Below are 24280 nucleotides of genomic sequence, written 5' to 3'. Positions count from 1 at the left end.
AAAAAAAAAAACAACAAAAAACAAAAGATGGGACCAGAATTTGCTACTTCGGTGGATGGTACTGGACAGCTCACGCTAAAGGAGATGAATTAGAGAGGACAGATATGGATGCTTTCATTCATCCCTGGTATAGATACCGTTTTTGAATACTAATATAATGCTTGGCCTTGAATTACAAAACATCAGAAGGGATAAAGATGGGCTGGTGTTACACAGGGCTCTTGGCTGGTGCTAAAGTGTAGGAGCTAACTCAGGACCATAAGGTTAATGCTATATGTCAGGGGTCCTCAAACTTTAAACAGGGGGCCAGTTAAATGTCCCTCAGACCATTGGAGGGTCTGATTATAGTAAAAACAAAACTTATGAACAAATTCTTATGCACACTGCATATATCTTATTTTGCAATGAAGAAACAAAACAGATACAATATGTGGCCCTCTGAACCTTCACACTTTTACACCTGTGGACCAGAAGTAAACTCTCCTGTATAGACTGAAAGACAAAGGGAGAGGGCTATTGGTTTTCTATAACAGACCACCACAATGAGAAAATTTCAAAAAAATATTCAATCTTGGGGCTGAAGCGATAGCACAGTGTGCCTTGCACCCGGCCAACACAGGACAGACACCGGTTCAAATTCCAGCATCCCATATGGTCCCTATTACCACCACCCCAGCCTGCCAGCAGTAACCCCTGAGCGCAGCCGCTGGGTGTAACCCAAAAACAACCACCGAAAAAAATTTTTTCAATCTTGCAGCGTAAAGTGGAAGCAACGTCACAAAACTATTAAGTTGATCAGATGATTCACAATTATTCAGGGTGGAGGGCTGGAGTACATTGGGTAGGGTGTTTGCCTTGGATGCAGCTGGCCCTGGCATCCTATATGGTCATGATCACTGCCAGAGGTAAGCCCAGAGTACTGCCAGGGGTGGCCAAAAGTCAGAATAATAAGTTATCGTAGGACTGTTCAACTTGAAATGCCTAGAGCAGTAATGGGTTTTCAGGCGAGCAGGTTGAAATTCTATGGACAAAATCTTGGTGAAGATGTATGTATTTGAATTAAGATTCTTGGCGAATGTGTGTACATACTCAAAGAGATTCCACTGCGGTAAACTAATTGCAAAACAAATCTGGTTTTTATTAAGGAATTTTACACAACCAATTGTTTATAACTCCAGTTAAACCAGTGTGTGTAGTCTGCTTACTCAATTGTAAAATCTTGAGACAACTGAAAAACGCAAGAAAATCAAGGGAAAGAAAGGTACCATAGTCTCTTACAGAACAAAGGAAAACAGTATAATAGACAAGAACTGAGGTCTTTTAGAAAAATAAACATACTTTAAAGTAGACTTTTCTGTCATTTGCTTGTAGCATAATACAAGTGCACAGGAACTAAAGTTAATAATTTACTGCAAACCACTTCAAACATTTTTTTTGCATTTATCACTTATCACATGCTATTCCTTAACATCTTAATACAGAACACTATCAAAGCCCAATACTTCCCCGTCAGTATCAATGAGTCCAAAAACAAACCCAAACAAACTCCTATGTTAGCACTGAAACTAGCCACTAACTTCTCTGTTCATTCTTGTTACACTTTGGTGGGGAGGAAGGTATTTCCAAGCTCGGAAAGTTCATCATACATTTGCATAAACGACTGTCTCCTTATCAGCAGACACATTAAAATTCAAAAATGCCTCCTGGTTTGAAAAGTGCCTTCAAAAGTCATTGTGAGTCCCTTTTATAAACAGACCAATATTATTGAGAGAACTGTTGAAAGACAAAAGTACTTTTAAGTGACCTATATTTCTAAACAGTAAACTGAAGTTTCTTGGCAAGATAAGCATCTCGAAGACCCTGAAACCAAGTTTGTAAAATGTCTTTTCCAGGAAAAGATAGAAAAGGTAAATAACAGCCACGTTGTCAGGTTTTTAAGATATGGCTTATATGATGGACAATATTTAGCAGATAACTCGTATTTCTCTGTAAGTGTTTCAGTGGGCCCTTACCAGTTGTGTAAAAAATATTCCTAGAGGTTGAATCCGTTGTTCAAAAGAGGCAGTGGCAAAAGGCTTTTATTATTTGCTAAGATCATTTTGCTCCTGGTTGCCAAAATTAAGGCAACCTCCGTTTGGCTCTAGGAAAAAAAGCCATATCCTTGAGCTAAAGTATGAGCACCCACGCTGTCTATCCCATTTTTTTTTTTAATTCAAGAAGATGATACATTATTTTAAGAAAAAAATGTTTGCTGCTTTGCCAAATGAGCGCACAAAATCTAGAATGCTTTATTGCCGGGGATACCTGAATCTTAAGTTTCTGACGCCCAATATGGAAAGAAATGTTTATACAATACAAAAGTCTCGAAACTTCATGTACCTTGGAAGAGTTTGTGCTGTATCCAAAAGGGAGATTTCTATCTAAATTTTAGAAAAAAGTTCAGTTTGGGAGTTGTATATAAAAAGTTTAAGGCTCACTGGTAAAGATATTGATAAACCAGGAGAAAACGAAGCATGGCTTTATCGACTTAGATCAATTTGGTTTCCCACTACAAAAACGGAGCAGCAAACTAATGAAATTTGAAGAAAAAGGTCTTCATTTAAGGTTATAGTCTACCTTTCAAAAGTCAGACTTTTGGAAAATGCAATTAAATATAAGTGCTTTATTAGTGTATTCCTGGACGGGTGCTCTCGGAATGGGGACAGAGATTCTACTGTTCTATCCCCTTAGAAATACTTCAGTTTTGGGCCCGGAGAGATAGCACAGTGGTGTTTGCCTTGCAAGCAGCCGATCCAGGACCAAAGGTGGTTGGTTCGAATCCCGGTGTCCCATAGGGTCCCCCGTGCCTGCCAGAAGCTATTTCTGAGCAGACAGCCAGGAAGTAACCCCTGAGCACTGCCGGGTGTGGCCCAAACACCAAAAAAAAAAAAAAAAAGAAAAAGAAAAAGAAAGAAATACTTCAGTTTTGCTGTCCAGAGAGGGTTGTGTATGCATGATTTTGATTTTTCAAAAAGTGAGGTTTCATAGGTGTTTCCAACTGCACGTATCATTGAGAAACTGGGTCCCAGTTTGACTTAGAATGCTGCGATCTTGCTGGCTTCTCGAACACCACTCAAATACGCCCCTGTCACAGTCTGTGGGAAATGTCTGTTGGTTGCCTGTCAAAAAAAAATTACAACATAAGAAATCACAGCTAGGGGCTGGAACGGTGGTGCAAGCCTTAAGACGTCTGCCTTGTGCCCGCTAGCCTAGGATGGACCATGTTTCGATCCCCCGGAGTCCCATATGGTCCCTCAAGCCAGAAGGGATTTCTGAGCGCAAAACCAGGAGTAACCCCTGAGGGTCACCGAGTGTGGCCCAAAAGGAAAAAAACAAAAAAATTTAGAACATATGAAGCCACATTTAAAGGATTCAGAGGATCATTGTGCCATTTCTGTGTTCTCACTTCTCCCCAGCACAGCACTTGAATCTTCCTGGTCATCTTACCATGTCATCAAGTTCCCTCCTTACAGTATGTTCCCACATCCATGTAAAGATGAATGGCTAAAGAAACCAGTACAGGGCCCGGAGAGATAGCACAGCGGTGTTTGCCTTGCAAGCAGCCGATCCAGGACCAAAGGTGGTTGGTTTGAGTCCCGGTGTCCCATATGCCCACCCCACCCCCCCACCCCACCCACCCATCCCCGTGCCTGCCAGGAGCTATTTCTGAGCACACAGCCAGGAGTAACCCCTGAGCACCGCCGGGTGTGGCCCAAAAACCAAAAAACAAACAAACAAACAAACAAACAAACAAAAAGAAACCAGTACATATACACAATGGGCTATTTTATACAGCCGTCAGGAGAGAGAAAATCATGAAATTTTTCTGTACATGGATGCACATGGAAACTATTATGCTGAGTGAAATATGTCAGAGGGGGAGAGAGAGACACACAGAATAGTCTCATCTATGGCCGTGCACAGCAGGTAGAGTGTTTGCCATGCATGTAGCCAACTGTGCCAGTTTTGATCCCCAGCATCCCATCTGACCCCCTGAGCCTGCCAGCAATAATTTCTTGAGCACAGAGCCAGTTATAACCCAAGTGCCACAGGGTATGGCCCAAAACTAAAAATAAGAAACGAACACTTATTTAAGCTGCTCTAGAAGGGCCAGAGAGAACATATAGGGGTTATGGTGCTTGCCCTGCACAGAGTCAATCCAGGTGCAATCCCCAGCACCATGTATGATCCCCTGAGCACAACCAGGAATAACCCCTGAGCAGAGGTAGGTGTGGCTCAAAAACCAGTAAGTAAATAATAAACTAAGACATGAACTGAAACTACAAAGAGAACTGTCTTTCTCATCTGGCAAGTGGTCTTGCTGCTAAAATAGGCCCTTTAGGGGGCCGGAGTGGTAGCATTTGCCTTTCACATGGCTGACCCAGGACGGACATGGATTCAATCCCTGGTATCCCATATGGTCCCCTGAGCCAGATGAGATTTCTAAACTAAGAGCCACGAGTACCCCCTAAGCACCACCGGGTGTGGGCCCCCCCCAAAATAAAATAGGGGCCAGATCTGCAGCACAAGCAGTAAGGTGTCTGCCTTGCCCACGCTAGCCTAGGACGGACTAAAGTTCGATCCCCCAGTGTCCCATATGGTCCCCCAAGCCAGGAGCGATTTCTGAGTGCATGGCCAGGAGTAACCCAAGTGTACCCAGGTGAGGCCCCAAAACCAAATAAATAAATACATAAATAAGATCCTTTAAAAGGAAAGAAGTAAGTGTTCATCACGGAGAACTAAAGACCTAGTTCAGTTCATTCAAGAATAGCCAGGTTTGGTGAGAAGGGAAAAAGGAAAGGAGGACCAGAGTGGTAGCGCAAACAGTAGTGTGTCTAGCCTTGCACGAGCTAACCTAGGAAGGACCTCGGTTCAACCCCCGGTGTCTCATATGATCCCCCAAGCCAGGAGCGATTTCTGAGCGCAGAGCCAGGAATAACCCCTGAGCATCACTGGGTGTGGCCCAAAAAGCAAAAAAATAAATTAAAAACAAAAAGTATAAAAGGGGGAAAGGCTTCTTCCTGTCTTGTGCTCTTCTGGCATCTTCCTTACAAGACTGCACATGATTTGGGTCTGCCCCTTCCCTCTCTGCTCCTTCCTATAAAGTTGCTTCTAAGTTGGGCCACCATGCTCCAGGGCTCTGCCTACCTAGACTAGACAGTCCTGGGACAGGAACCTGCATGGCTGCACCTGCCCCAGTGGGAGACCAGCATGGGGGGAGACGGACGCACCTCGCCAGCGAAGTAGACCATTCCCTGGATCTCCTCTGCAATGATGTCGTAGGCCTCGCCGCTGCCACCCGTCTTCACGAAGCTGTAGGCCATCTGAATCCAGGGGTCCGAGCTCCAGCGGGTAACAAAGAACTGGGTGGGATCTGGGACCTCCTGCAGCAGCATAGAACCGAAAGGGACAGGGAGAAGTCACAGGAAGAGACAGATATGAGTCACAGGCCACTGCCTGCCCTCCACCCATGCAGCCGATCCTGCAGGAGCAGGACTTCCGGTGGGCCTCTCCCCAGACCCTGCAGCCATGTAGGACTAAATCCCTGCAACCCCTCCCTCCTCCATACCCTCTACCTACACCCCTTCTACCCCCTACTCCATACCCTCTACCTACACCCCTTCTACCCCCTCCTCCCTTCTACTCTGTGCTGGAAAAGCATCTCCCCACCAAGCAGGAATCAGTAGCTCTCTCTAGCCTGGCCCATGGAGAGAGGTAGGAAAGGGCAGGAGGGGAAGGTGCCAGCTACTCTACAGGCCCTACAGGTCTTGCTCTCTGAGCCTGACCTTTTCCCTGCTGCCCCCGACAAAAGTGGTGTGAGGGGACAGAGTGGTGGCACAAGCGGTAAGGCCTGGCACATGCTAGCCTAGAATGAAACTGCAGTTTGATTCCCCCGGCATCCTTGATGGTCCCCCAAGCCAGGAGCGATTTCTGAGCACATAGCCAGGACCCCTAAGAGTCAATAGGTGAGGCCCAAAAACAAAAAACAAAAAAAAAGGTAGTGTGAGATAACAGATTTTGGGGGGAGGGGAGGTTTGGGTCACACTCAGCAGCGCTCAGGGGTTACTCCTGGCTCTATGCTCAGAAATCGCCCCTGGCAGGCACAGGGGACCATATGGGATGCCGGGATTTGAACCACTGTCCTACCGCATGGAAGGCTAACGCCTTACCTCCATGCTATCTCGCGGGCCCCGAGATAACAGATTTCTTGCAACTGCATGTGCTAAGCTCCAAACCTGATTCTGAAATCAGTGTTGAGACAAATGCCCCAAAGAGCTATTGCAGGGAGAGAATCCATGAGGGAGACATTTAGGGTACTTTGAATCCTTTTCCTTTAGTGCCTGGGTCTTGGTTTGAAAGAGGAACAAGCCAGACCATTGTGGGGTATGGGACTTGGGACACATCCTGAGATGCTCACAGCTCTGCACTCGGGAAGGCTCAGGGGACCACAAGGGGTGCCGGGGATCAAACTAGATAGGCCAAATGCAAGACAAGTGCCCGTCTCACTGTACTACAGCTTGGGCCCTAACCACGCCATCATAGTCTCCATCAGTTGTAAAATGTCCAGTGGAGCAACAGACATAGTAGTCTGAGCTCACTGGAGGAAAGAGAAGAGAGACCACCGGCCAGAGAGATAGCACAGCAGTGGGGTGTTTGCCTTGCATAGGCTGACCGGGAGGGACCCGGTTCGATTCCTGGCATCTCATATGGTTCCCCCAAACTGCCAAATGCGATTTCTGAACACAGTAACCCCTGAGCACAGCTGGGTGTGGCCCAGAAATAAAGCAATAAATAAATAGTTAAAAAAAAAAAAAGAAGAAAAAGAGAGACCAGGTGGGCAGACACCAGAAAGATTTGGGCACTGTCCCTGTGGGAGGAAAGCTGTGGAGGAGGTCACAAGGGTCTGGGTAGGTGGCAATTTGTGTCCACAGCTCCTGGTGCCCTTGGAGAAGAAGGAGGGTGTGTAAGAAGGAACAAAGGAGGGAAGCGATTGTGCAAAAAAAAAGGGCATATATGTGTCCTCTTATTTGAGCTCCACTGTGTCCCCGATCCGAAACTCCAAAGAATGTGAGTGATTTGACAAGGGGCCTCTGTAGACAAAATCCAGCAGCCATGTGGCCGGGACTCCAGGAGATGAGGACCCAGACCATAGGAAGGAAGGCTGAGTGTGGCAAGGACAGGACAGGCGGCTACAGAGACCCCACAGGGCCCAGAGCCTGCAGCAGCTGGGCCTGGTCACCATGGAGCAGCCTTAAAACCAGGAAGAAACACACAGCTGAACTTAGCCAAAACTGAGCCAGATCTGGATAAAAGGATGGCTGGGTCCTAGGCCTCCTCAGTTAGCAGCTGGCGAAGAGCAGCCCAGGGGCCTTTGCTAACCTGTTCCTTGAAGAGCTCGCGGAGGGCGGCCATGCACTCTTGTAGCAGCTGCTTGTCATCCAGGCTCCGTGCCAAAGCCACGGCCTCACCTGCGATCACCGACATTAGCACACTATGCTGCTTCTGCATAAAGAAGGGCAAGAATTTTGGCATCAGGCCTTGGGGATCCCTTTCCCACTCTGGCATTCTGCCAGGCATCAAAGAGCTAACTCCAGGCCCCTGGACTCCATTCCTCCAAAAACTTGCTTGAGGGGCCAGAGTGGTGGTACAAGTGGTAGGGCGTCTGCCTTGCACACACTAACCTAGGACAGACCACGGTTAGATCCCCCAGCTTCCCATATGGGGCAATCCCAAGCCAGGGGCAATTTCTGAGCTCAGAGCCAGGAATAACCCCTGCGCGTCACTGGAGTGTGGCCCAAAAATTAAAAAAAAAAAATGGAGAATGAAAAGGGGGAGTCTGCGGGTCAATGGGACCGAGATTCAGCGAGGAAAGAAACCGTGCCCAGGGCTGGAGAGACAGCACAGCAATGCGGGCATTTCCCAAGCATGACTGGGTTCTATTCCTGGCATCTCGTATGATCTCCTGAGCCTGTGAGGAGTAGTTCCTAAGCACAGAGCCAGGAGTGACCTCTGAGCATCATTGGGTATGGCCCCCAAACCAAAACAAAAATAGAAATTGTGCCCAGATTCCCCTGTGAAGCCTTGAAGAGAAGTTGCCTGCTACAGAGGGAAAGCAGGAAATAGTATTATTATTTCCTGGTTTTGTTTCTGAGCCACACCCAGTGGTGCTCGGGGCTTTTACTCCTGGCTCTGTGCTCAGGGACCACAAGAGACTCAGGAGATGGAACTTAGGTCAGCCATATGCAAATAAGTGCCATGATACCCAGACTTTATCTCCAGCTCCCCAAGTGTGATTCCTGCAGGATCTGTCACTCCCAATAATACCCATGCTAATGTGCCTGCCCCCTTCCCTCTGCACCAATCAAATTCACCAACAACCAGCACCACTCTCTCCTGGACCAATCATGTCACAGCCCTCGCTAGAAGCTCCAAAGGGCCTGTGGAAAATCATATTTTCATGCACTAGGGCAACTCTTTCCACAAGAAATTGCCCATCACTCTGAAATAAGCGTTTCCACAGGGGACAGGAATAATAGTACAGCAGAGAGGGTGCTTGGCTTGCACACAGTCAACCCAGGGTTTGATCCCCAGCATCCCATATGGTCCCCAAAGTTCTGTCAAAAGTAATTCAGAGTACAGAACCAGGAGTAACCCTTGGATATCGCCTGGCATGGCCCCCATACAAACAATAAATAAATAAACAAATAAATGCAGTCCCCAAAGCACAACCAGGATTGATCCCTCAACCCAAAACCAGGAATAAGACCTGCGCACTTGGTGTGGCCTCCAAGCTGAAATAAAAACAAGATGGCAGGCAGTGAACAGGTCTCCTTCCTGAAGGAAAATGACCATCCGAGAGTTCTCCCAGGATAGAAACATGCCCCAAAGTGTCTGCCACCAAGTCCACCAGCTCCGAAGCCCAATATGTAACCTCGACCAGATCTAAATTTTTTTTTTTTTTTGGTTTTTTGGGCCACACCCATTTGATGCTCAGGGGTTACTCCTGGCTAAGCGCTCAGAAATTGCCCCTGGCTTGGGGGGACCATATGGGACGCCAGAGATCAAACCGCAGTCCTTCCTTGGCTAGCGCTTGTAAGGCAGACACCTTACCTCTAGCACCACCTCACCAGCCCCCGAGACCAGATCTAAACCCAACGGATAGAACTTTTGGGTTTCCCCAAAGGCTGTACCTGAGGGTCCATGTCATAGAAGACGGCAAAGAGCCCACGCTTGCTGGCTGTCGGAGGGACATGGCCAAAAAAGTCGGCCCCTTGGACTTTGCTGTCCCAAAATCTGTAAGGAAACTGCAGGGCAATCTGGAAAATGACAGGAGAAAGGAGTGAATGTCTCTCTAGTCTAAAGTACAGGCAAAGTCAAAGAAGGAACCTACTTTTCTAGATAAGATCAAGTCCAATAAACCCAGATATTCTCGATTCTCCTTACGTCCTCTGTCTCTCTCTTGGCACTGTGCCTATTTGGGAGGGAAGGGGCACACTTGGCAGTGCTCAGGGCTTATTCCTGACTGCACTCATTCACTTCTGGCAGTGCTCAGGGGTTCATATGGGATGCCTGGTATCAAACCTAAGTTGGCCTTGTGCAACGCAAGTGCTGTCCCTGCTAAGCTATTGCTCAGGCCCCTGAGCACTATGCTTCAGGGGCCACTTAGCCATCCTTTGCCCAGAACATGGGAACCCCAGAAACCACCTCTAGGTGAATCTGAAGGTAGAGAGCTAGGTCCTGAGCTGAAGCATCTGTCCATGAGGTCAAGTCCCACTACCCAGAGGTCTGCCAGCATCTCTTGCAGTCCAGGCACAGTCTGATTATTTATTTATTTGTGGGTTTGGGGTCTCACCCAGTGGTACTCAGGACTTCATTGTGCTTCTGTGCTCTGGGATCACTCCTGTCGGGGCTCAGGGGGCCATCTGGGGTGCGGAGGATCAAATCCATGTTTGATAATGTGCAAGTTAAGCACCCTTCCTGCTGTAGCATCTCACTAGACAAAGTCTGCTAAAGGCAGAGGAAGGGGCTGGAGCACAGCAGTAGGACGTTTGCATTGAATGCTACTAACCTGGGATGGGCCCAGATTCGATCCCCAGCATCCCATGTGGTCCCCTGAGCCTGCCAGGAGCAATTTCTGAATGCAGAGCCAGAAATAACCCCTAAGTGCTGCAGGTGTGGCCCAAAACCCAAAAGAAATAAAAATAAAGGCAGAGGAAATAACACTCTTCACTGGGATCAGCAAATTAAGGGGAGACCAGGAAAAAGCAGAAAGATGACCACTTGTTTACATGGCAAGTTCCAGTTCTGAATATCAAAACTCATTCCCCTCAAGTCAAGATTGAGGGTCTTGGCCAGCTCTCCTTCTGCTGCTTTTGTCCTGTATTATTCAGAAGCAATTATCCAGATCAAAAATAGAGACCTTTTTAGGGCCAGAATGATAGCATAGTGGGTAGGGCATGTGCTTAGCATGTGGCAAATCTGGGCTCAATCCCTAGCACCACTTATGGTCCCCTATGCACCACCAGGAGTAATCCCTGAGCACAGAGGCAGGAGTAGCCTGTGATCTGACAACCCAAATCACAACAAAATGAAAAAAGAAACCTTTGGATTCACAAGTTTCCCCATTGCCTCCCTCAACCTGACCTGACATCCGGGAATCCCTGTCACTTGACCTTCTTCTCTTTAGCTCTGAGGCTGAACTAGTCAATCACCTTCTCGATGATGCCGGCACCTAAGCTGCTGATGGCTTTCATCTTCTTCTCGGACAGAGGTGGCTGAAACTGAATGGCTCCCTTTTGCAGCAAAGCCAGTGGGACAGTAACCAGCACCTGAGAAGACAGGGAAATAGCAAACAGCAGCTGAACCCAACACACAAGGACCCAGTGGGGTCACTTCACATCTAAAGAACATCCGCTCTGAGAAGAAAAATGTCTGTCCCAGGGACCAGAGCGATGGTAAGGCATCTGCCTTGCATGTACTAGCCTAGGACGGACCATGGTTTGATCCCCCGGCATCCCATATGGTGCCCCAAGCCAGGAGTGATTTCTGAGCGCATAGACAGGAGTAACCCCTGAGTACCACCAGGTGTGGCCCAATCCCCAAACAAAAACAGGGCAGGGAGGCCAGAGAGATAGCATGGAGGTAAGGTGTTTGCCTTTTATGCAGAAGGATGGTGGTTCAAATCCCAGCATCCCACATGGTCCCCTGTGCCTGCCAGGGGCGATTTCTGAGCAGAGAGCCAGGAGTAACCCCTGAGCGCTGCCGGGTGTGACCCAAAAACCAAGAAAAAAAAATAGCATCAACTTAAAAAGTCCTGAAATAAACAGTGTAAAACAGGTTTACTTTTAGAATCTACACACAGCCTTTGTTTTGCTCTGTTTTCCTTTTGTTTTGTTTTGTTTTGTTTTGGGGCCACACCCACAGTGCTCAGGGCTCTGAGTTCAGGAATCACTCTTGGTAGAGCTCAGAGGACCATAAGAAAAGGAAGGGGATAGAACTCAGGTCTAACGCATGCAAGGCAAGTATCTTATTTGCTGTGTTATCTCTCCAGTCCAATACACTCACAGCTAACCCCAAAAGCAAAATGATAAAAAAAAAATACTTTCCCCAACTTATTGTTTCTCCTCTAGTCCATCTGTAACTCAGAACCACTCTGAGAAGCCACTGCTTGGAAATTCTGTCAGTCTAGAACCCCTGGTGTTAAATTAGACCCCCCTACCCACACACAATTAAGTGGGGACACAGAACTTTTCAGAAACCAGACGTGTCTCCAGCCAATGACCAAGGACTTGGTGGGGAACTGTCCTGCATACAGCTGGGGCCCCCAGGGGTCAAGCCTCACCTTCTGGGCAGCACACACTATCCCATCTGTGGTGGTCACCTGCACCTCCTCTCCAGAATAATCAATACTCTGAACCTGCACAAGAAAAAATATCATGAGAAGTACCTAGGGGCTCTGCTCAATTTTCCTAATAGGAGGTCTCCTATCTACTTGGTGATGGGGAAAACTTTTCCAAGCATGGAACAACACTATCTGGCCCAAAGGAACCATCGCTCAGCTGTTCTGACATACAAACACCATGTCAGAATATGGGGAACACTACAATCATATTTGTAATCATGGTGTTTAAATAAAAATTAAAAAAAAAAAAAGGAGTATGGAGAACATGGGCCTGAGCAATAGCACAGCAAGGAGGATGCGAGCCTTGCATGTGGCTGACCTGGATTCCTGGATTTGATCCCCAGCACCCATCGGGTCCCCTAAGTCTGCCAAAAGTGGTCCCTGAGCAGAGTCAGGAGCAAACTCTGAGCGTCTCCAGGTGTGGCACAAAAACCCCAAAATATTAAATCAGAAAAGAATATAGTCATGTGTGGTAAATGTAGCAAAAATGATATGTTTAATGGTTATATAATCATGTATACATGATTGCCTCGAGAGTTATGATCATTTCATAGGGACCAAAATTCAAAGAGAAAACGGCAATGGGTCACAGAGATTGTAAGCAAACTGAACAGTCAATGAGTGACTGAGAGAAAGTGTGTGTGTGTGTGTGTGTGAGAGAGAGAGAGAGAGAGAGAGAGAGAGAGAGAGAGAGAGAGAGAGAGTGTCTGTCTGTCTATCTATCTGTAAGTGCTGGGGACTAAACCCATGACTCTGCATGCCAGGGACAATCTTTACTACTGGGTAACATCTCAAGTCCTGAACTTTTATTATTAAGATAAAAATGCATCTCAAACACAATTTTTGTCAAACAGCCAAGACAGATAATAAACTGATCATACTTGAGGCTGAAGCGATAGATAGTACAGAGGGTAGGGTGCTTATCTTACATACAGCTAACATGGGTTCGATCCCCGACATCCCATATAATCCCCCCAAACAGTGCCAGGAGTAATTCCTGAGCACCAAGTCAGGAGTAACCCCTGAACTTTGCTAGGTATGGACCCCAAACCAACACACACACACACACACACACACACACACACACACACACACACACACACATCTCAGTCAGTTACCTCGTGCCACCAAAATTTCCAGAGACAAGCAATCCCAACCACCTGCATAACCCACATGCCCCAAATTTCTCCTTCTCCTGTAAAAGGCCACACCTCCCAGCCAAAGCAGTCCAGACTCACCGGAGACCGAAGCCGAATGTCCAGTCCTTCGGCCAGTTTTTCCAAAATGACAGAGTAGCCGGGGGTGAGGAGTGTGTGGTCACCGGCAAATTGGGCAAAGAATTCATTGTGGTCCCAGGATCGAGCAGACACCTGGGAAGTATCAGAGGAGATAAGAAACCAGGAGGTCAAGTGGACCCTGGACCTTCTTCCCCTGGGGCTTCATGGGAAAAGCCATCGCAGAATACATGGGAGGCAGGGACAGACAGACAACTGTAGGAGATCTCTCAGTGCCATGGGAGGCTTTTTTCAGAAATAAAGTGACCTGGGCATGAAATCAGGTTTGTTTTTTAGCTCAATCCTGAAGTAGAGTGCTTTTGGCCTAATCTTTGGCATGAAACCCTATCAAGGTAGAAACACAATGTGATGTTGGAAAACTTATTCTGATCACCAGGAGGAATTGTGAAGGGAATGGAGAGAGCCAGGAGTGGACAATTGTCAGGAGGTTTTGTTATTCTATTTTTTGGTTTTTTTGGGGGGGCCACACCTGACAGTACTCAGGGGTTAATCCTGGCTTTGTGCTTAGAAATTACTCCTGGCAGGCTCGGGGTACCATATGGAATGCCAGGAATCAAACCCAGGTCCATCCTGTGCTATCTCTCCAGCCCATCCCACAACTGCAGGGCTTCTTGTTTCTGGGGTGCAGCATCTTCAGAACAGGGTTCCCCCCTCAGGAAAACATCAAGGACGCCTTTGTAAAAGGTGGACAGAAGGGAGGGCAGGAAGCCTAAAAACTCAAGGCCCTCAGTCAGTGCTCGGTTATACACTGCACTCTCTCTTTGTCTTATTTGGTTTTGTTATTGTTGTTGCTGTTGTTGTTGTTGTTGTTGTTGTTGAGCCACACCTCGCTGTGCTCAGAACTTATTCCAGGCTCTGCACTCAGGGATTAGCTCTGGTAGGCTTGGGGGACTGTTTGGGATGCCAGAGATCAAACCCAGTTGGCTGCTTGCAAGGCACATGCCCTCCACACTGTGCTATCATTCAGGCTCTAAAAGTGACTCTGGGGGCTGGAGCAATAGCACAGTGGTAGGACATTTGCCTTGCATGTGGCTGACATAGGATGAACCCAGGTTTGAATCCCAGCATCCCATCTGGTCTCCCTAGCCTGCCAGGAGTGATTTCTTTCCTTTTCTTTTTTTTTTTTTTTTTTTGGTTTTTGGGTCTCACCCAGCAGTTGCTCAGGAGTTACTCCTGGCTCCATGCTCAGAAGTTGCTCTTAGCAAGCACGGGGGACCATATGGGACGCCGGGATTCAAACCGATGACCTTCTGCATGAGAGGCAAATGCCTTACCTCCATGCTATCTCTCCGGCCCGCCAGGAGTGATTTCTAAGTGCAGAGCCAGAATAACCCCTGAGCTGCCTGGTGTGGCCAAAACAAAGCAAAACAACAACAACAAAAAAAGTGACTGACATAGGCAAGCCAGGTCTTCAATTCATGTCATCTCACTTGACCTGGTCAGGGATCTCTTTCGTCACAGTTGAGTTAGAGAGAAAGTGGTGCTATTCCAGGAGCTGGTGTGTGAGAAGAATAGACACACGTAGATGCACGCACACATATGTACAAACTCACACACGTACCTGGCGGAGGTTGCTGCCACAGGCATACTCAAGATTGCTGAGGTGGAACTGCAGCACCTGCTCCTCCAGCTCGCTGAACTGGACACCTGACTCCTTGGTGAAAGCCTGGTAGATCTCCTCAATCTTTTCTGGAATGAGAATGGAGCAAACCCCCAGGTCAGCAGCGTCGACACGCATCTTGGATGGGTACCTTCCACTTTGCAAATACCACCCCCCTTCCAAAGTCCTTTCCCCTGTGATCTGGGGAGTAGGGGAGAGCTAGGGGTGAGGTGGGGAGAGTTACGAAACCAGGTTTTCACTCAGGACCCAGAAAGCTGAGCTGAAGTGGAAAGAAAGCTCCATAGCATGTGTCTTCCCAAGTCTCCTGGGCATGGAGCTGAGAAGCTGTTGCTTCTTTTGTTCAAAAGACAAAGAAAGAACAACCCTTTCGTCTGTCTGTCTGTCTGTCTGTCTGTCTGTCTGTCTCTCTCTCTCTCTCTCTCTCTCACACACACACACACACACACACACATCAAATACTAACAACTCCAGCAGACAGACTCACCACGAACAACACTCGGACAACAGAACATCCCCCTGTGCACTTTCCCAACCAGCCCTCGACCATGCCATGCACCGGGCATTGCAATCCAGCAGGACACATGTCTGAACCATGCCAGACTCAAGGCCCTGGGAGCACCACAAGCCCACATAACACTTCGGTGTCAACCTGGCTCCTCCCAAGCCTTGAACACTTGCTCCTCTCCTGGGCTCCCCGCCTCACCGCAACCCAGCTACCCAAAGCAGCCCAGAACCCTCTGGTCACTGCTGATCCCTCTCCCTGTGGCTCTGCACTGGTGTCTCCACACTCAGGTGAGCTTAGCCCGGGGACACCCTCCACTGATTGTCTTAGATGTCTCAGTCCTGGTCTGCACTCAAGGATCATTCCTGGAGGGGTTCAGAGCACCATATATAAGAGCCAGGGATCGAACGCAGTTCAGCCACTTGCATGGCCAATGCCCTCCCTGCTGTGCTATGGCTCGGGCACCTCTGGTTACTTTCTCAAATTTCTGGGTGATGAGGACCAACCCACAGGACTCTAAGCTCCTGCCACATGCAATGCCCTGGACATACCAAGATAGAGCTGACCATCAGCTCATAGCTCTGTCCTCCACCCCCTTACTCCCTGAAGCTCTCATGATCATATTTGGGGCTGCAGACTCCAAGGTGGGGTTGTGGCACGGCCCCCCAACCCCAGGCCTGGTATGTCTGGAGATCACAATCAGCCCCTTTCCACCTGCCCAGCTGCTTCTCTGGAAGGTTCTGGACTACAGGAAGAACCAAGAGTGCTTGGGTGGACCACAAATCCAATTAAGTATGATAAAGAATCTCAGAGGAAATTGAATGGGACTTCCTAAAATACAGACCAGAAGACGTCTATTATGTACATGTGATTTTAAAATGATATTTAGAAATTTTAGTATGGCCCAGAGAGATAGCACAGCGGTGGGGCGTTTGCCTTTCATGCAGCCAACTTGGGAGGAAACTGGTCTCTCAGCCTAGCAGGGGCCATTTCTAAATATAGAGCCAGGAGCAACCCCTGAGCACCACTGGGTATGGACCAACAACCAATTAATCAATAAATAAAGTTTAAAAAAATTGGAGGGCCTAAGCAGTGGTGAAAGTGGTAAGGCATCTGCCTTACATGCAATAGCATAGAATGGACTGCAGTTTGATCCCCTGGCATCCCAAATAGTCCCCCAAGCCAGGAGCTATTTCTGAGTGCCGACCCAGGAGTAACCTCTGAGCATCACCGAGTGTGGCCCAAAAACAAACAAAAATAAAAGAGAGAGAAAGAAAGAAATTTTAGTATCTCAGGCCCGGAGAGATAGCACAGCGGTGTTTGCCTTGCAAGCAGCCAATCCAGGACCTAAGGTGGTTGGTTCAAATCCCGGTGTCCCATATGGTCCCCCATGCCTGCCAGGAGCTATTTGCCTTGCATGCAGAAGGACAGTGGTTCGAATCCCAGCATCCCATATGGTCCCCCAAGCCTGCCAGAAGTGATTTCTGAGCATAGAGCCAGGAGTAACCCCTGAGCGCTGCTGACCAAAAAAAAAAAGACTTCATAGGGCAGCTTATTAGCTATCTTTTTCTTCTCCCTTGGCTAAGAGTTAAGTAGTATTTTAGGCAGGTGGGAGAATGTTGGGCAGGCTGTTAACAGCTTCTCAGAGTTATATACACTATTATTAGTGGCACAAACTGCAGAAATAAGATGAATACCTACAGTGCAAGTAGAAATAACAAAATTAGCTATCATTGTGGGAAAATAAAAGGTTCAAATAAAAAAAAATACACTTAAGACTAGAGCAATAGGACAGCAGGTAGGGCACTTGCTTAGGGTCAGTCGAGTTTGATCCCCAACATCCCTTATGTTCCCCTAGCCTGCAGTGACCCCCTCAGCATTGCTGGGTGTGGCACAAAAGCAAAACCAAATAAACCCTGCAAGCAGAGCAGAAACCAATGTCAAGCAGCAACTACCCCATAAGATGGAACATCTGGGGGCCGGAGAGATAGCATGGAGGTAAGGCGTTTGCTTTGCATGCAGAACGTCAGTGGTTCCAATCCTGACATCCCATGTGGTCCCCCGAGCCTGCCAGGAGTGATTTCTGAGCGTAGAGCCAGGAGTAACCCCTGAGCGCTGCCGGGTGTGACCCAAAAACAAAACAAAACAAAAAAAAGATGAAACATTTAACACACATGCAAAACCTACAAATTCTGAGACACCTGTGAATCAGCCTAGTCCTCAGGTCCAGAAATGAACAAATTCCTCCTGGGCCTGGGTCTGGATACCTGGATTAAATGACCCTTACTGGAACCAGTGAGTTCCTGAAATGCTGGTCTTCGATTTGAGCAGGGAATGCACAGAGAAGCGTAATCCCTCAAGTGAAGTACTGTTGTAATTTGTCAGGGAAGATTGTCCTTTCCCCTTCACACCTCCACCACCCACATTCAGCACCCAGATGTGATGGGAGGAAGGGGACAGACCGTCTCTGCTTCTGAGCAGCCCCCAGAGATGCAGAGCACCCAGGAGGGTGAGAAGCTGAGGGGCCTTATATTGTGGAAGAAATTCCCATCCTGCATGTGGAGTTCAAATGCCCAGGTTAAGAAAAAACCTACGGGGCCCGGAGAGATAGCACAGCAGCGTTTGCCTTGCAAGCAGCAGATCCAGGACCTAAGGTGGTTGGTTCGAATCCCGGTGTCCCATATGGTCCCTCGTGCCTGCCAGGAGCTATTTCTGAGCAGACAGCCAGGAGTAACCCCTGAGCACCGCCGGGTGTGACCCAAAAACCAAAAAAAACAAAAAAACAAAAAATAAAACCTACGGACATGCCACTCACAACAGCAGCAGAATACATTCAGGTCATCGAACTAACAAGTTAATTATCAAATTAAGAATATGGTGGATAGGCCCGGAGAGATAGCATAGTGGCGTTTGCCTTGCAAGCAGCCGATCCAGGACCTAAGGTGGTTGGTTCACATCCCAGTGCCCCATATGGTCCCCCGTGTCTTCCAGAAGCTATTTCTGAGCAGACAGCCAGGAGTAATCCCTGAGCACCGCCAGGTGTGGCCCAAAATCCAAAAAAAAAAAAAAAAAAAAGAATATGGTGGAAGGGGCCAAAGAGATAGCATGGAGGTAAGGCATTTCCCTTTCATGCAGAAGGACAGTGGTTCGAATCCGGGCATCCCATATGGTCCCCACAGTGTGCCAGCAGCGATTTCTGAGCATGGAGCCAGGAGTAATCCCTGAGCACTGACGGGTGTGACCCCAAAATAAAAAAAAAATAATCTGGGTAATGGTGCTGGAGCGGTGGCACAGGCAGAAGGGCGTTTGCCTTGCACGTGCTAACCTAGGATGGACCTTGGTTCAATCTTCAGCATCCCATATAGTCCCCAGAGCCAGCCAGGTGTAATTCCTGAGCACACAGTCAGGAGTGCCCCACCCCCCAAAAAAAAACATACAAAAGAATCAAGATGGGGGAACTGAGATTAGAGCTTGGTAGCAGGGTCCAGGTTTCATGGGCAGGAGGCTCTGGGTTTAACCCTTAACACCCTTCACCTCTATGAAGGCTGTGACATGGTAAAAATTCACGGTCATCACAAGGAAATGAGACTTTATATGGGACACCAAATTTTTTAAAAGGCTGCAGTTAAACTACCATGGAGGCAATTCAGTAGTGGTGGTGGGTACAGGAACTTGATATATCCATTTCATATACTTCTTCATTGACTGTACATCAATACCGCACACTTTGGCACCGAACTATAATACATATTTTTAAAATAAAACAACCAGGGGAGGGGCTGAAGAGATAGCACAGCACAGCAGTGAGCATTTGCCTTGCAAACGGTCAACACAGACCAACAGTGGTTCGAATCCTGGCATCCCATATGATCCCCCATGCCTGCCAGGAGCAATTTCTGAGCACAAAGCCAGGAGTAACCCCTGAGCGCAGCCGGGTGTGGCCCAAAAACCAATAATAAATAAATAAATAAACAAATAAATAAATAAATAGCCTTAATGTCCTGCCAAGCTCAAAGCCAGAAATGAAATGACTTACTAAGAAAGACATTTGGCGAAGAGTTCACATGTGACTCATGACATGGATCCTAAAAAGTGAGTTTCCCGGGGAAGTTGAAAATGAGACATTGAAGTAACTCCTAACACACTACCAGGTAAAGTGTCAAGTACAATTCATGTGTGTCTCGTGCACATACATGAAGATCTAATGGGTCCTGAAGAACGTTCTGGAAAGCTCCTCGATTCAACAGGGCTGCCTGTGGCCCCATTGGCTAAGGACACGACAGCTCGCCACACAGAGATGACAGAGACAAATGGACAGGAAGGGACCCTCGCCCCGGACCTCCTGTAGGGACTCCCAGACAGTCGGACACCCTGTCCCCATACCTCCTAACGGGACATCTTGCAGCTGGGTCTTATCCTTCCTCCACTCAGAGACAACATCCAAGAGCGCGTTAAAATGAAAATCCATGCGCTTGTCAATAGTGGGGTCGGTTATTCTTCCACCTTCCTGAATTAAGTCACATCTCTCTCCAAACTTATGCATGCTGATGCCAAGCTTCAAAATAATAAGAATAAGATGGTGAAAACAAGGAACACAAAATCCGGGTGGCAGCAGAAATCGAGACAAGGAGCATTTGCGGTGGACATGACCGGGGCCCTGCTCTGCAATCAAGCCGGGTGTACTGGTGAGCCAAGGCAGCCAGGCACAGCGGTGAGAAGCAGCATGAGACCCAGGGGTGCCCCTGGGGGAGCCTGTGGGGGTAGGAAGCTTCAGCCTTTCACATTGGGGTGTGCCTCGAATGAGAGGCTGTGCACCCCGACTTTGAGTTCTTCTGCGACTCACGGAAATGAGCACACAAGCATATAACACTCGGGGCAGAATTATTTCCTGCCAGTGACTGTTTCAGGGAAAACTTCAAGCCTGCTGGGACTTTGAAGGGATGAGTGGGGCTATCTGAGGCAAAGAGGGGGCCCGGGACAGAACTGAACTCTCTGAAGGGCAATGAAGACTATTTTCAGCACTTAGATATGCTTGTGACCCAAGAACTATCTGCAAAACAACCCAGGTCATATGTGGCAACACTTGTCACGAAAACCTCCATGTTGCTTATCTAATAGTCAAAAAAGGACTGGCCCCCCAATATTATCTATTTGCTACATCTGACAAGCTGAAATGTTTCAGCAGTGAAGCAATGGAGTGGCTCATATATACCACATAAATAGAACAAAAGATTTAGAAAAAAATTAAAAAATTAATTAAAAAAAAAAAAAGCCAATTGTTAGGGACCAGAGAGGTAGTACAGTGGGTAAGGAACTCATCTTGCTCTCATCTAGCTGACATAGCTGCCTGCCCTGGTATCCCATATGGTTCCCCAAGTCTGCCAGGAATGGTTGCTGAGTGCAGAGGCAGAAGAGGTAAGAACGGGGCCCGGAGAGATAGCACAGCGGCGTTTGCCTTGCAAGCAGCCGATCCAGGACCAAAGGTGGTTGGTTTGAATCCCGGTGTCCCATATGGTCCCCCGTGCCTGCCAGGAGCTATTTCTGAGAAGATAGCCAAGAGTAACCCCTGAGCACGCCGGGTGTGGCCCAAAAACCAAAAAAAAAAAAAAAAGAAGAAGAGGTAAGAACGAAAACAAAAGCAAAAACAAAAACAAACAACAAAAAAAAACCCAAAAACTTCAGGTTCAACCCCCAACATCCCATATTGTCCCCTGAGCCTGCCATGAGTGATTTCTGAGTGCAGAGCCAGGAGTAAGCCTTAAGCGCCACCAGGTATGGCCCAAAGGCAGAAAAAAAATAAAAATAAAAATAAAAACCAGGCCCGGAGAGATAGCACAGAGGCAATAGCAAGCAGCCAATCCAGGACCAAAGGTGGTTGGTTCGAATCCCGGTGTCCCATATGGTCCCCCGTGCCTGCCAGGAGCTATTTCTGAGCAGATAGCCAGGAGTAACCCCTGAGCAACGCCGGGTGTGACCCAAGAAAAAACAAAAACAAAAAAAACAAAAAATAAAAACCAACATCTTTTTTTTTTTTTTTCAGGCCACACCCGTTTGATGCTCAGGGGTTACTCCTGGCTAAGCGCTCAGAAATTGCCCCTGGCTTGGGGGGACCATATGGGACACCGGGGGGGGGGGGGGGGATTGAACCGCAGTCCTTCCTTGGTTAGCGCTTGCAAGGCAGACACCTTACCTCTAGCGCCACCTCGCTGGCCCCAAAAAACTAACATCTTTTAACTTTTTTTTAAGTCTCTAAAAAGAGGCCCTGTACCAGGATTTATTTCTGGAGGAGCAGGAACTCTTTGGGGCACCTTTCCATTCCCTACAGGAGTAATAAGCCAACAGAGGCCTGTCCCTTTGTCCAGGTTCGAATCTAAAAGTGACGCACTTGTTCACACATGAGTGCGATGGGGTTGTTGACGCAGCCGTTGACGATCTGGGCGCCACGTCCCACGGTGACACCTTGGAACGACATGTCGTCCCACACTCGGCCTCCGATTCGATCTTTGGCTTCCAGGACGGTGACCTGAAAGGACCAGAAGAGGGGCTGAAGAGGATGAGACGGTCTGAAGGCAGAGAGATTCACTGTTTGGGGATAACACTTAAGATCATAGGGGAGAGGCTGGAGAGACAGCACCGAAGTAAGGTGTTTGCCTTGCACATGGCCAACCCAGGATGGACCAAGGTTTGATCCACGGCACCCCATGTGGTCCCCCAAACCTGTCAGGAGCAATTTCTTTTTTTTTTTTTTGTTTTTGGGCCACACCCGTTTGACGCTCAGGGGTTACTCCTGCCTATGCGCTCAGAAATCGCCCCTGGCTTGGGGGGACCATATGGGACACCGGGGGATCGAACCTCGGTCCGTCCTACGCTAGCGCTCGCAAGGCAGACACCTTACCTCTAGCGCCACCTTCCCGGCCCCAGGAGCAATTTCTAAGTACAGAGCCAGGAGTAACCCCTGAAAGCTGCCAGGTGTGGCCACAAAACAAAATAAAAACAAAAGAAAGATCACAGAGAAAAAGGTTGTATAAGGCAGGGGCTGGACTCACAGTACAGCGGGGTGCTTGCCTGGCATGCAGTTGGCTGAGTTCAATTCCTGGAACCCCATATGTTTGGTCCCCTGAACCCCACCATGAATGATCTGAGCACAGAGCCAGAAACCCTGAGCACAACTAGGTGTGCGCCACCCCCCCCCCAATAATCATAAACAGGTGTCTGGAAAGATAATACAGTAGGTAGGGGCTTGCTTTCTTGCATGTTTTCCGGCATCCCATAAGGTCCTCTGAGAACTCCCATGAGTGCAGAGCCAGGAGTAACCAGAAGCATCTCTAGGTATGCTTCCCCCCCAAATAAAGACAGCCCCTAGTCTTTGCAGATTAGTAACCATCCCTGAAAAAAAACAAACAAAAAAAAAACAAAAACATTTTTAAGTGTGGTTCTGTCCAATAAGAAACAAACGAAAGAGGGCCAGAGCAAAACACAGCTGGTATGGCATTTGCTTTGCATGCAGTCAACCCAAGACAAACCGGGTTTGATCCTCAGCATCCCATACAGTCCCCTGAGCCTATCAGTAGCGATTTCTGAATGCACAGCCAGGAAGGAGTAACCCTTGAGCGCCACTATGTGTGGCCTCAAAATGAAAACAAAACCAAACAAACCAGCAACAAGAAGAACCAGAGAGAGAGGGTAAGGCATTGACCTTGTACTTGTCCAAAGCAGGTTTAATCTCTGTCACCATAAATGGTCCTCTGAGCCTGGCCAAGAGTGGTCCCTGAGCTCAGAGCCAGGAAGTAAGCCATGAATGAGCACAGCTGGGTGTGACACAAAAAAACCAAACAGACATGAGGTCTAGGGAGAAGGCTGGAGGGCTGGAGCACAGACAACATCTGCAGAAGCCCTGGGTTCGGTCCCTGGCAATGAGTGCATGTCCCTTTGAGCACTGCTGAAATAACTCCTGAGCTTCCTGCCTGGCCTAGCCCCAAACGCAGTGGATGTGGGTTCAAAACCACCTCAATGAATAGAAACAACAAAGCCATAGGCAAAGTGCTGACAATGAAATAAATGATAGATTAAAACAGCTAATGGCTTCATAACACTAAGAAATTTATCTCCGGGGGAAAACACACCTTCTATAACTGCCATCTTCTGTGCTGTCAGCAAATATGATGTAGTGTAAGACGACCCTGTCCTTCTGCCCAACAGAGAAGAGGATCTCCTGGGACGGTTATTTGAGCACATTCCTTGTTCCTGAAACTCTTCCAGCAAGGAAAATATTGTGCCAAGAAACCGGCTATGTTTAACCAGAGAGACGAGAGAGATGAGATTAGGTTTTATAAGAGTTTGGTTTAAATAAAAACCAAATGGCTTGCCAGATAAGCTTTCAGAAAGGAGAAATTTGTGAGTTTTAGAAAGTGATTTTAGTAACCCGAAAGGCACTTAGAAAGGGGATAGTTAATATTGATGATGCTTTAATGGAAATTAGATGCTGAGTTGCACAATTCTGCAGCAGTAAGTCATAATTTTTGCCTAATCTCCATAATCATTCTTTGTGTTTGTTTTTTGGCCAAACTGGGCAGTGCTCAGGGGTTACTCCTGGCTTTGCATTCAGGAATTACTTAGAGTTATGCTCAGGGGAGATTGAGGATCAAATCTGGGTTGGCCAGTGCAAGGCAAACACCCTATCTGCTCCAGTCCCCAAATGTAAAATTCTTATTTTTTTGTGGGGGGGCACATATGGCGGCACTCAGGGGTCACTCCTGGCTCTGCGCTCAGAAATCACCCCTGGCAGGCTATGGGAACCATATGGGATGCCGGGAATCGAACCACCATCAGTCCTGGGGCAGCCATATGCAAAGCAAATGCCCTACTGCTGTGCTATCTCTCCCCCCTCTTTTTTTTTTTTTTTTTTTTTTTGGTTTTTAGTT

General features: G+C 47.8%; 1 protein-coding gene across 1 annotated transcript in view; it reads right to left on the bottom strand.

Moving 5' to 3' along the window:
- Positions 1 to 2956: 2956 nt before the first annotated feature.
- Positions 2957 to 24280, bottom strand: part of KDM1B (lysine demethylase 1B) — a 50203-nt gene continuing 28879 nt past the window's right edge. The window contains exons 12-21 of the mRNA XM_049765243.1: positions 21745 to 21882; positions 19743 to 19914; positions 14798 to 14925; positions 13180 to 13311; positions 11882 to 11956; positions 10752 to 10868; positions 9231 to 9356; positions 7420 to 7542; positions 5271 to 5423; positions 2957 to 3158 (exon numbers count right to left, since the gene is read on the bottom strand). Of these exons, the coding sequence (XP_049621200.1) occupies positions 3075 to 3158; positions 5271 to 5423; positions 7420 to 7542; positions 9231 to 9356; positions 10752 to 10868; positions 11882 to 11956; positions 13180 to 13311; positions 14798 to 14925; positions 19743 to 19914; positions 21745 to 21882 (1248 nt within the window). The 3' untranslated portion in view covers positions 2957 to 3074. The remainder of the gene's footprint in view (positions 3159 to 5270; positions 5424 to 7419; positions 7543 to 9230; positions 9357 to 10751; positions 10869 to 11881; positions 11957 to 13179; positions 13312 to 14797; positions 14926 to 19742; positions 19915 to 21744; positions 21883 to 24280) is intronic.

This window comes from Suncus etruscus, chromosome 18 (genome assembly GCF_024139225.1).
Source record: "Suncus etruscus isolate mSunEtr1 chromosome 18, mSunEtr1.pri.cur, whole genome shotgun sequence".
Classification (NCBI taxonomy): Eukaryota; Metazoa; Chordata; class Mammalia; order Eulipotyphla; family Soricidae; genus Suncus; species Suncus etruscus.
This window is presented reverse-complemented; position numbering and strand designations above follow the sequence as displayed.